The 13,384-nt window shown below is 38.7% G+C and overlaps 1 protein-coding gene across 1 annotated transcript in view; it reads right to left on the bottom strand.

Annotated features, from left to right (window-relative positions):
• The window catches only part of KAT2B (lysine acetyltransferase 2B), a 40,907-nt gene that overhangs the window by 23,274 nt on the left and 4,249 nt on the right, over positions 1-13,384 (bottom strand). The window contains exons 2-5 of the mRNA XM_063154329.1: positions 8,373-8,499; positions 2,592-2,737; positions 1,983-2,072; positions 76-257 (exon numbers count right to left, since the gene is read on the bottom strand). Of these exons, the coding sequence (XP_063010399.1) occupies positions 76-257; positions 1,983-2,072; positions 2,592-2,737; positions 8,373-8,499 (545 nt within the window). The remainder of the gene's footprint in view (positions 1-75; positions 258-1,982; positions 2,073-2,591; positions 2,738-8,372; positions 8,500-13,384) is intronic.

The raw sequence follows: 13,384 nt of genomic DNA, 5'->3' as shown, positions 1-13,384 counted from the left end.
GATACTGATGTACTCCTGAATTTTGAACATGCCCTGTTTGTAAGGAAGTCTCCCAACAAGCAGAAGCAGCATTACCTGGTATAATTCACTTTATACCCCGCAATATCATCATTGGGTGATCTCAGTCTTCGCTGAGAAGGTGTCTCCAGGTGCCAGTAGTTAATGCGGTTCAGAAACATCTTAGCCAGTTCCACTATTGTTTGCCTTTCCTTCGAGGGTAAGTGGCTAAATTTGTACTGCACAAAATTATTCACACCCTTAAAAAGAAAAAAATAATCTGTTTAATAATTTAGCCATAAATTTTACAGAAGCAGCCTCAAACATTCCTCACTTTATGTTTATCATGAACTTGCATTGCATGGGAAAGAAAAGAAATATTGGAGACCATGAGCTCCTTGCTCAGCTACTCATGCAGATGCCACAGGCTGGTACCTGTGTACACAGCAGGAGGTACATCCAGGTATTTTTAACCTGCCCTCAGCAGCTGATGGAAAGGAAAAGAAGAAATTCCTTTTTTCCTTCCTTCTCAAAGTCAAGGAACAGAGAGAGCTCTGGTAGGCTTTAATCCATACATAAATCAACTATCACCCTCAAAACTCACCAGCTACTTTTCAATAATAGATTAGGGCTTATGAAATTCTACTTAAGTTTAGGTCTACAAACCACATTATTTCTTCAAGAAGTCTTAATACCTCACAATCATGTCTCCTCATTGCACTTTGGACACTGTCCAGTTTGAAGAAAAATCTACTGAACATGATTAAAATGGGTGACTAAAAGCGCTGCAACACATATATTTTATAAGCCCATTATAATACTGGGGCTTAGCAAATAATTTTGTTTGACTGAGTGGCTGAGCTGCCAAAAACAGAATTGAAAATATTGGTCTTTTTAATAGCAAAAATTATTTCGAAGTAAGATGTAATAAGAACTATCCTTTAATACCTATGCTTTATTTTCTTAAGCAACTTGAACATTATGACGAAATTGACAAAAAATTGCATTGTACAAAACCTTTTTAATAGTGTATTTTAAGGATTAGGAGTCATGGGGGATTACATACACATTTTTTGTTTATAGTCAAACTAAAGGAGAAATTAGAGTGAAGACTTCTCAGAAATTCTGCAATAAAGTGGTTTGATCTTCCTACATGATAAGTGAGAGCTGCAAAGAAATAATTGCTACAAGTAAGAGTCTTCACATTTAAATTATCCTGCTTAACAATAGAACACCCATTCATCCAGGGATGGGAAAACATGGAGCTCCTGTTTCAGCGAGGTATGTGAGCCTCTGCACTGGAGTCTCACTGGAGTTCATGGGCCCACTTCTCTGCCAGGAGTGCATTCTTAGGAGCTTGCTTAACCAAAAACTGAATTTGTCATATGTTCTTTATCTACAGAGAGTCACAAAAGCCTCAATTATTCTTTGGTTTCAGCTTTGTTTTTTTCCTGTGTACCCTTTGAAAGAGAAGGCTATGATCTCACTGAATTGGACTGCAACATTTTCCTTGATATACAGAAGGCAAGCTTCATTTTAATATTGGATTTCAAAACTTCAACAGCATTTTTCATCACTTGAAACAAAGAAAGATTAGAACTGCCCACACAAAAGTAGCATTTCAAGTTAATTCTCTAAACCCACAAAAAAAAGTCACTTTCATTAAAGCCTAAGACCAATGACGAGAAATAGAATACAAATAATGTAACTATTGTACCAACACTAAAAGGAGAACCAACAGCAATGTCCTATAGCCCCCTATTTGGTCCTGAGCAGAACACAGAAACACCTGCAAAGTGCTTAAAAAATGCCATGTTTTCAAAACCAGTGCTTACATTTACAAAAAGAAAAACAAACCACAAAAAAAAATCTCAAAACAAGCAAGGCCTCCAAGCCCCTACCAAAATAAGATTTTAAAATACATAAATAAACAACAAAAAAAAAACCCAGCACACACCAACAAAACCCACATTTTGACTCTTTACCTGTTCAATGCTAGGTTTCTCAAATGGGGGACTTTCCAAAGATCCTTCTACTACAGGTTTTCCCATCTGCAAAATGCACTTCCTCAAAAGCTGTTACAAACACACAAATTTTTAAAAGTTAGTGTATTTTCATACAGAGAGTCAATGGAAGTCACAAGGGCACAACACACTGTGAGCAGTGTTGGAGTTCTCCTGGCTATATATATATATATCTGCTTGTTTAATCACCTGAATTTGTAATTACTAAACTTCACTGTTTAGTGAAGAAATCACCTTCTTTGAAATGTGTACAAAAGGCTCCTCTGAGGAAATGAAGGCAGTCAAGTTACCATTCATGCCTACTGACTCTTCCTGGTGTGTCAGGGAAGGAGGCTGCAATTTATACATGGGACTCAGGGTCAGTTCCTCAATCATCTGGATGGCTTTTTGGAGTAAGAATCAGTACACTGCCAGTACCAGAACATCCAGCCCACAGTTACTCAGTAGAGAATCATCCTAGAGAAAAACTGTCTCAGCAGATAAAGTCAATGCATGCCTGAATGGCAATGAAATTGGCTTATATGTGAGAAAGTGAAAAATCTGAGAAGATACTCCACAAGTTCAGCTTACTTTGAACAGGTAGAAATAAACTTGCTTGGTGTCTGCATCTTCTTCTTTGTGGACACAGGTGAACAGATATTCCACATCCAATACAATCCCCAGGAGCCTGTTCATTTCTTCTTCAGACACATTCTCCAGGTGAGAAACATGAGCAGCTAAACAGAATAAAAACCCAGACTTGTAAAAGGCTACTGAGAGGGCCCATAGCACAACTGTACCCCAGGAGATCTCCACCTAAGCCTTAACTGTAAAGGCACTGACCCTGTAATAACCCACTTAAACAGAACACATCTTATCAGAGGTAATTGAAACCTGTGTCACATCACATCAGTTTGTAAAGGTTGACCAGGGGTGGCAACTTCCACAGCAGAGGAATGGCAGCTGCTTGGAATCACATCATCTGTTAACACTTGAGGCTGACTACACAAGTCCTGCTTGTATGAATATGTTGCACTCTATAACTACATACAATTTTGTCCTAGAGCTATGCATTTGAGACAAGGTTTCTTGACTTAAGAAAATAAATCCAAAATTTCCATAAATTATGTAATCCAGATGTAAGCAGCACCTTATTTCAGGAAGAATGAAAAAAAATCCAGTTCCAAAAAATGCCTTTTTGTTTTAAACTGGGCATTATTGGCTAAGTCCCTTGCTTTCATATCATGTAAGATCAAACTGTACTTTGTGCACACTATATTAACAGAGATTTTGCAGACTGTACGTGCTCATTTGTTCATTTCCAAGTGACAAACTCCCTTTTATCATCTCCAAAGGTAAATACAGTTCCACATCTGTAATGTTCAAAAGCTTGAGGTTTTCCCTGTAAAATGGGACATTCATTTCGAGCTCGTTTGAAGAACTGGCCCTGGGAAGAAGGAAGGCAGTGTAAAACAAAAAGTCAACTCCCAGAAAGAAGATATTTGCATTACAAAAAGCAATGATTTTAGCTGACTCCAGGCCAATGTAGATGGTATGCTTATCCTTTCCTCTGAAAGTACAAGAAAATATCCTTACACAGAAAAAGAAAAATACTTTTAATTTCAGGTATATTAGCTTTTTATATTTTAATAATTTTTTCTATATTTACTTCTTAAGATTAACATATTTTTTCAATGGAAATCTGACTCTTTAGTTGGGGAGCTGGTGAGGAAAAAATAACACTTGACTTGTAAATGATCGCATTTATTGGTCATGCAGATGGTTTGTTTTGAGAAGTTTAGTGTGATACCAAAACATTTAAATTCAATACTTTTATTTGGCTTCAAGTACAAAGTACACTGTAATGCAGAACCTTAAAAATATGACAGCAACTGTTTCCACTTAAATGAAAATTTATAATACAGTGTCTCAGGCACCTGGCCATCATAAGCGTCCTTTGAGGATAAATATTCTGGGCAGAATAAAATCATTTAACTTCTGTCTTTAAGACAGGTATGAAGGGTTAATACCCCCAGCAGTCTGTCTTGATCATTTGCAAGTAATAAATATCCTTCTAGAGGAGCTTTGCATTAGAAACTGATAACATACCAAAGAAACCTTGCCTTCAACATATGAATAAAACATCAGCATAAGAAGCCATTTCTATGCAGTTTCCATAACAATACTGAACCTTGACTACTTAGTGGTGTTTAAACATTTTATTAAACTAGAGAATTATTACCTATGCTGTGAATCCAAAAGTTAAGTGTATTACCAGCATGTGTTTGCCAAAGGGACACCAATGTTTATACACCAGGCCACCAAACTATCTTTATTCAGATGTTCACTGCCCATTCCCAAACTCTGTGGCTGTTAGTAAGTGGTTTATTAAAATTAAAGCTTTGGTACACCGACTTCAAATACTGCATCACTCTTGACTAGAGTTACAAGTCCCAATCACATGCACTGCCCAACTGGTACACTTTTCCTCAGTTGCTGCTCTGCCTGAAAAAAAAATTAAATATCTCATGTATCGGTTGCTAGGGCATGCACAGAAAAGCAAGCAGAAAGAACCAGGCTCAGTGACAGGAAGACCTGCAACTACAGCAAGCAAGCACTGGAGTGCACAAATTAGGAACAGTGAAAACACAGATTAACAAGGAATGTGTCCAGCCTATCTCAAAACACTACAACCAAGAAATACCCAAATATGCTGTGTGAAGGTGCACAGCACGTGGAAACCCAGGGAAGTGGGAATATTTCTCTGTCTGCTCTGGGGTGCCATGATCCCCAGGGGAGCACTGACTTTGACCCTCATTCATGGAGAAAGTTTCCTAGACTTCAAGATAGACTGGAATCCACAAAAGTGTGAAATAGATTATAGAGAGTAGTGTAGGTGTATCACTTGGTGAGAAATGTAGGTTTTGGGATTTTTAGTGTGTTGTGGATGGAAGCAAGATGGAAGGCACAGTGTGTCATCCTGGGTTTCTTCTTCATGCTTCTTCTTTCTTCTTCATGAGTTTGGGTGGCATTTTGTTATTGGGCAGAAAAGTCTGTTTTGCAGGCTCTTTGGGATCAGTTATTGGGTTAAAAGGGAAAGTAATCTAGGCGTCAGTTTAGTCTTAAAAGACTTTGGAACAAGAGATTGTTGGCCATTTTTTGCCTTCTAATGAAAAGCTGCAGATCTCACAGTAGTGAGACTGTTTTACTGATAAGAAATAATAAACACTTGAGTCCAAACATGAACTACTGTCTCAAGTGCCTTCAATACAGACCCAGAGAAACCAACAACAGCAGGAACCAAAGACAGTGATAGGGAAAAAAAAAAGAGACTGAATGCATATAAGGTGTATTAGCACATTAATTATCTAGTTCTAAAAGTGATTCAAGACTAACAGCATTTATCAATTTAAAAATGCACCCTGCAAAACAGGAGAAATAATAAAATAGAAAAGAGTCTCTGACCATGCAACACCTGGTCTTGTGGCTGGTGGACAGTGACTTGTCCCAGCATCTAATCCAGCCACAGTGCCAGAAAATATATCATCCAAATAAAAGAAATATTCATTAAAACAACCACATTGAGCCAAACTGTGGGGCTGAGCACCAAAAGGATGAATCTATTATGTTGTAGATAAGTAGACAATAATACACACAATCAAATAGATTTATACACCAAAAGCTGCACTGGCTTGAAGATAAAACAACACCCCCAAAAAGAGACATCTCAAGCAAGATAGTATGTAGGATTACCTCTGGATGAAATAAATAAATTCAGAAAAGAAAAAAAAAAGAGAAAAAAAAGAAAAAGAAAAGAAATCCTACATTTTTACATCATGTACAGCTTTAAGCAGCACATATCCACATTGCTACTTCAATGGCTTTCTGAGAAAGAAAAGCAGCACAGCTAATGTGAAACCCACACATCTTGTGGTAAATCTGGTTTTAAAGGTATTCAGCAGAATAGCTGAAAGTATTCCTTCACACTAACACACTAATTTAGAAGAGATGAAAAGGAAAATTATCTTGGAAAACACAGCTGAAAGGCATATTTTTCCAGTAGTATGAGGAAGCACACAGCAACTCATTTGAGTTATTTTAAATGAAACATCTTCCTCATTAGCTGCAGTCAGAAGAAGTATTTTCTAAAAAAAACCCAATAAGCAGTAAATAAAAGTACAGTTTCTTCATAGAGTACTTTTGCTGGTTTTACAGTTCTGGTTTTCCCTGGTTCCCTGGCTAAAGAATGATTTAATAATATTTAATACACCAAAACTAGGCCCAGCTTTTAGAAGAGCTGAGTTTTTTCTACAAAATACACAGCATCCATAAATTCTGCTGAAAAGCAGAGAACTGACAGGCACATCTTGCAACTTAAAAAAAAAAAAAGAAAAAGAAAGAAATAGGTCTTTCTTCAAAGGCCAGGATTGAAAGGGACAGGTAACATAAGCCACCCTAATTGCACAAACACAAGCAGCACAGAGAAGCTCTGTGATGAAAAATTGAAACTAACTTGGCTAAAGTGACTGAATTTTCTGTGATACTATGCATTTGTTAATCTTCTCCTGAAAGCAAACCCAGAGATTTGGAATACCAGGAAAAAATCCTGCTGAAAAGCCTAGAAATAAATGACATGTAATGAGACCATAAAAAGAGGAGGGAAAAAACAGAAATAAATCCCATAAAAAAAAAAAAAATTCAATTCAAAGTGCAATATCTTTTTCTAAAGTAAAATAATCAATTGTCTATTGTGAAGGTTTTAAATTTCTCTTTTTTTTTTTTCCATTTCATTGTCCTAAGCTTTGGGCAGCAACAAAATTTAAATATTAAGTGGTTCTTTTAAATTAGTTCTGAATTTTATTTTAGCTGAATTTTTATTCTGTGTTTGCTAAGAAGGATGTGGATCTATGACGGAGCAAGCTGAGAGGAGGGCAATGAAGGTGATCTGAGGGCTGGAGCACCTCTCCTATGAAGTCAGGCTGAGAGTGTGGGGTTGTTCAGACTGGAGAAGGCTCCAGGGAGATCTTAAGGCAGCCTTCCAGGACCCAGAGGTGGCCCCAAGAAAGCCAAAGGGGGTCTTTTCCAAGGACATGTAGTGACAGAACAAGGGGTGGTGGCTTTAGAGTGGTTCAGATTAGATTTCAGAAAAAGGTTTTTTTTACTTTGAAGGGTCGTGGAATACCAGAACAAGTTGCCCAGAGAGGTGATGGATGCCCAATCCCTGGAAACATCCAAGTTAGAGCTGACTGGGGCTCAGAGCAATGTGATCTAACAGAAAGTATCCCTGCTGACTCTAGGGGGGCTGGACTACATGATCATTAAAAGGTCCCTCCCAACTCAAACTGTGATTCTGATATATGCAGAAACAGCCGTCAGCTTTTATTTTGGATAAGTATAAATTCTTAAAATAATAATACAGTGATTCAGCACTGTTTTTCAGGCTATGTGGGTAACAAATTGTTATTTATTCTAAGTCTGAAAAACAAACCAAAAACCACAACAGCACTTAACAGTGGACTTTGAGCAGTTACTTCCAAGACATGCAAGCTGTCTGCACAATAACTCAGACCAGGCTAAGATGTACAAACCTAGTTTTATTTTCTGTGACTCAGAAAAGACACAGCTCTTTTTGCACGTAGGATTACCTGTTTTAGTGATGCTCAATATTTTATACTTTGTTCTAAAGTAAGGAAACATAATACAGCCTACAGTAGAGAGTCATTCACCTTGTAACAAAGGCAGATAGAGCTGTGTAAGGTTAAGGCATATGTAACACAAAGTATTAAAATTGTGGCGGGTAGCTTAATGATGCTTTTGCACTTCAACAAATTTTGAAGGTTAGGAGTTGCAACTTAGCTGTATTTCTTTAAAACTAACTTTAGGATTATTTCCACATTAACCATATTTTTAAAATATCGAACATATTCCAATCGAAGCTATTGACATTTACGCTTAATTGTAACTCCCATTTCTAGGCCTTGACATGAAATGTTGGGGCTCAGGTGCCCGGAGCGCAGGAGGAGAGGAGGAGGAGGAGGAGAAGAAGAAGAAGGAGCAGAAGAAGGAGCAGAAGAAGAAGGAGCAGAAGAAGAAGGAGCAGAAGAAGAAGGAGCAGAAGAAGGAGCAGAAGAAGAAGGAGCAGAAGAAGGAGCAGAAGAAGGAGCAGAAGAAGAAGAAGAAGGAGCAAAAGAAGAAGGAGCAGAAGAAGAAGGAGCAGAAGAAGAAGGAGCAGAAGAAGAAGGAGCAGAAGAAGAAGAAGCACAAGAAGAAGAAGCACAAGAAGAAGAAGCACAAGAAGAAGAAGCACAAGAAGAAGAAGCACAAGAAGAAGAAGCACAAGAAGAAGAAGAAGAAGAAGAAGAAGCAGCTCACCCAGCGCGTGGCTGCAGCTGCGGCAGGGCTCGGCCAGGCTCACTGCTGCCTGCTGCAGCTCGGCCCGCGGCGGCGTAGGAGGCGGGTTCGGGTTCTTCCAGCCATTGCATTTACAGGACTCCTCGGCCTGAAATCAAAGCAAAGGGATATCGATCAATGCCACAGAACACAGGAACTTGCTGGAACTGTGTTATTTCAAAAGCAATAATTTTTTTTTTTTTTTTTTTTTTTTTTGGAGGGGGAAGATGAGAAGAGGGGACTCGGGGAGTTTTGCTGTTGTTTCATTAGCATTTTTATCTACCACATTACTTATTTCCTTCTTTTCTGGAAATTATCAGAAACAGAATAGTACCCCAAACAGAGCAATTAACACAGAATACATAACCAACCCTGCCCAGCTCCTTTACAGACAGCCCTCACTCCACTGAAAAAAGTATTCGAATATTTACTAGTAAACTAACATTTGCAGATCCTGCTGTTAAAGATAGGTTAGAAACTGCTGTAAAATCATTGATAGATCATTAGCATGTTCTGTTAGTTTGGTTATTATATTGTAAAAGGGGTTAAAAGAGTACTTTTAAGAAATAGGGCACTCAACGCACCATCACACACCGAAGGAAAGCGCACCACCCCCAAGCGAAACGAGCCAGCCTGGACAGAACTGCAATGGGCCAATCAAGCGCCTTAAAACTTCATGCAAATGAAGAATCCAAAAAGAAACCAATCCAAAGCGACATAAAACAGGATAAAAAGGGGCTTGTGACCCAGTGCCGCTCCACCTGGGACATCGGGGACATCGCTGCTCAAGACAGAACCCAGCGCCAGCGCTGCAGCATCCTCGACGGGACCGCTCCTGCTCGGCCCGCGGGCCCTCTTGCTTTAGGCCTTTATTTTTCTTATAATAAAAGCTGAAATCGCTTAGTACCAGGAGCTTGCTCTCGTTTATATCACTGCCACCGAGACAGATTTAATTATTTAAACATAAACAGGTCACCCAACAGGCAGCACGTTTGTCACTGCCTCATCAGCTGCACTGGCACCAAGGAATCTCACACAGCTGAAACCAAGCCCATGTCAACCCAGGCAGGGCTAACTAATGCTGAAATAGCCAAGCAATAAATGCACTATTGGAGAAGGCTGTTTAAGGCAAGGAATGCTTGGCTACTGAAGCAACAGATGCCAAAGACAGTGACACTTACACTGCAACCTGCTGCTTTCCCTAGGAAGTTTGCTTACACTCATTGAGTGTGAAACAACCAGCAAGAGAATGCAGCTCAAAGGGAAGACCACGAAGGGAGAGGTTGTGACTTCGGTAATCGTGTCTCAAATCATTCAGAAGATCAAAGTACTAATTCCAGTTATCTAAAGAGCAGATTCACAGGAGGGGATTTTCTTCTTGCACACCCAAAAGAACTTGGTTATTCTAACATCATTAGTACTCCTATTTGAAGATCTAATTGGAAAGAAAGCCTGCTTTTCTACTCTCCAGAGATATCTGTGCACCGGGTTGTAAAAAGATACTCACGAAATTGCACTGCCGAGACCTCAGTGAGGAAAGTATGCCAATTGCTGCATAATATTTATGGCTGAAACAATCTTAGTAGGAAAAATTGTGATGGTAATATATGCAGCACTAATGTATCATTTTTCAAAAGTGATTCTGCGTGCATTTAGTGTGATCTATTTCAGGAACCTATTTCATTTTCCTTTTAAGTTTCCAAATCCCATCCTACCTAAGGAAGAAGAACGCAGGAGAAGCAGAAAGGATCACAGCTTGACAGCTCCTAGCACTGACAGCTTTGTAAATGGCTGGTAAATTGTTCTTTTAAACTCATTTCAATATTCAGTAACCTGAGAACCAAGAAAACTGCTGCCTGCAGTTTGCTGAGCACCACATGATGTTTTTACCATCTCTGAGGCTTAAGCATTTACCCAGCTGGGCTCCTGGCCCTGGGTGCCACGGCCTGTCCTGGGGCAGTCTGGCTGGCACCAAGGGCTGTGAGTTGTCTGCAGGCACCGGGGTGACTCAGAGATCCACCTGCAAGTGCCCAGCAAAACCATCTCTGCATTATTTCCCTTGAAAAAGGGACAGCCTGCGTGGCCTGAACCTCCTGGCTCTCCAAACTCCCTGAGTGGGTGCACAGCGCCTGCCAACCCGTGCATTTATAAAGTGAAATCAGCGAGGCTTCAGGATGAAATGAGGGGAAGATGAAAGCAAATTTTTTTTTCTAAGTCTCATAAAACGCAATCTGAGAAGATTTATGGTGAAGTTTATGTTCTTTTCCTATCGTGTTTTCTGTGAGTAATGTGATTGGCAGAGAACTGAAGTGTAATTTTATGGCAGAAGCCGTCTCTTGCAGTTTCACAGGCATTGAGCCAGTTGTGTTTGCATCCAGCCCTACAGGCCCTCCAAGCTAAATGGACTTGAGGGATCAGAGATTGGGGGATACCTGTGAAGCACAGACTGCCCCACTGCAAGGACTCTGGACATCTGGGAGATGACACAAAGCCCTTATTTTCAATTAGCTTCCCAATGCAAAACCAATGCCAAATAAACTGTGCACATTTGTTTTGTGAGAAAGGCAATGTTCCCATGAAAGTTTTTGCATTTAACATAAGGCTACAGAAACTGTCAACAAAAAAAGTCTGAAAATGAGATTATTGACAAAGAAAATGCAAGGAACAATTCTGAAGGCGTTGCCAAACAAAAAAAAAGATTGAATATTGTTTTAGGGAAGTAAGATTTGACCCTTCCCATGCAGCTGTCTGGACAAATGTTCAGCACTGTAAATTACTGACATATCACCATGCTTATTATTTATTGCCTTAAATCATGCCACAATGAAGCATATCCAGAACTCCCTCTTAAAAATAGGCACAAGCTTTTTGAGATTATTTTTTCCTCTGAGTGGAAGCAGTATGTCACAGAAGCTCACCAAACAATGTTTACTATCAAGCCAAAAAACCATAAACAGTGAGTAACTATGCAAACTTTAGTGCCACACCATAATTAACAGCAAAGATGCAAACAGATGCACGAATCGTGATAACAGCTCAGTTAAACTGACAAAAATAAATATCAACCCACCCACAGAAGAACAAAACCAGCATGCTCGATGACAAATTTTTTTCTGCTCTTGCTGGTATTTCCCCTCCAGATCTTTTTGCAACAGCTGTTAATTGGTATTGTTCGAATTATTCTTGAGACTTTAACCAATCAACCACTAGGGTGGGGTTTTTTTTGTTAATCTCAATAAAATACCAAAATCAGCATTAATGTTCTGTTAACCAAGGCAAAACAGAACCTAAAAAGGTCCTCTTTAAAACTTAGCATTTATTGTAGATGTTGACAGTGCAAGTATTTTGCAGTGAATATGCAATGTGCATTCCTCAGTGGCTTAAATTGCTGAGTTGTTTTAAATGTTCCACAGCATTTTGCTCATTCAATCCTTTCTTTGACTATCTTCAGCTTTTTCCTTTCTTCCTTTTTTTTTTAATGTCACTCATCTGCTTTTCATTAGAAAATAAAGTATGACTTCACCTCTGCAAAAACTTAATGTAAGATCAAAACAGTTTTGAGGGAAGGAAGGAAAAGTATTTGAAGTAGCACATCCACTCCTTGAAGCCCTGTTTTCTGGGACATTTGCAGAGCTCTGATAAATCCCCTGTAGAACTTGTGCCCTAATGAGGCCTGAAAAATAATGACCATCATCTTTGCAGGGATCATGAACACCACACCTTCATTGGTGGTTTTTAATTAAATTGGAGGAGTGCAATAAAATAAAACACAACAACTACATGCTATTGCCTGCCCCCCCCCCGCAAACAAACAAACAAAAGAAGCCAACCACAAAACAAGCAAAAAAAATTGCAGAAATTATGTACATTTTGCACTGCATGACACAATTTCAATTTTCTTTTTAACTCCTTCCATGTTTGGTGGAGTGTTACAATGGGAGGAATCAAACTGCCCAATAGCTCTGGGCAGTGAAAACTATATCTCTAGGAAAACTAAAGTGATCATTTCCCTTAGAATATTGAATAAGAATGCATTGATAGAAATAGACCATGAAAAAACACAGCACATTTTAACACAAATTGTCAGTACTGTATTAAAAAAGGAAGCACCTGAAAGTTACAATATTGTACATATCTCAGCCCCTTTTAGGTGAGTTTCAGCTCTGCAAATAAGAATAAATACGAAAGTTACAATAACCTATTGAGTAAAATATCCCTCCCCCTTTTGGATAGTGAATGTGCAAACTTCAAGCTAACTTAATTACAAGGCAAAAGACCCCAACAGTTCCAAATCTGAGCTTCAAATAGATGTTGTGCAGGATTTTTCTTTCCAGCTAAAAATCATACAGGTTACCCTGTTTGGTAATTGAGATGCAAAACAGGCTCAACAGATTATGCACAAACATTACAGATCTTCTCTATTTCCAGCAAGTATAATTACTCTAGAAAACATCTTCCTCTCAACACAAAAGCTGAGTGAAATACCCTATAAGCTTTTTCGTGCTGGCAGCAAGGTTAAAATGATAACTTTATCAAAGAGTATCACATAAATTATAATAAACACACTGATGAATTTAAATAATATATTTTTCCTACTCATATGTCCAGTACCCAAGAAGCAGGCAGCTGGACACTACTCAAAGAGCCACTCATAGGAATCAGGAAATTAGCTGACCCATTTAACTTAAACAATACAAAATAAGGAGTTTAATGGGCAGCTTAAAGGGCACGTTCTTAATTTATTGATTGATCCAATTATTTTATTCCCTGTACTTTCCTTAAATCATTACAGAAGAGAAGTAGGCTACAATATAAAGCTTTTATTAATAATAAGCAACAAGTTCCTAGCTTGTAAAGTTAATGGTAATTTCCTATTTAAAGGAAGATGCTTTAATTGGCCCTGTAAGACATTATAAAACAGATTCACTCCACAATGAGAGTGATAAGAAAGCTTTAGATGACTTCTTTGTCTCCTAAACACTTGTGCAGAAAAC

The sequence above is a fragment of the Melospiza melodia genome, chromosome 1, assembly GCF_035770615.1.
Source record: "Melospiza melodia melodia isolate bMelMel2 chromosome 1, bMelMel2.pri, whole genome shotgun sequence".
Classification (NCBI taxonomy): Eukaryota; Metazoa; Chordata; class Aves; order Passeriformes; family Passerellidae; genus Melospiza; species Melospiza melodia.
Note: the sequence above shows the minus strand (reverse complement) of the source record. Positions and strands in the feature narration are given on the sequence as shown.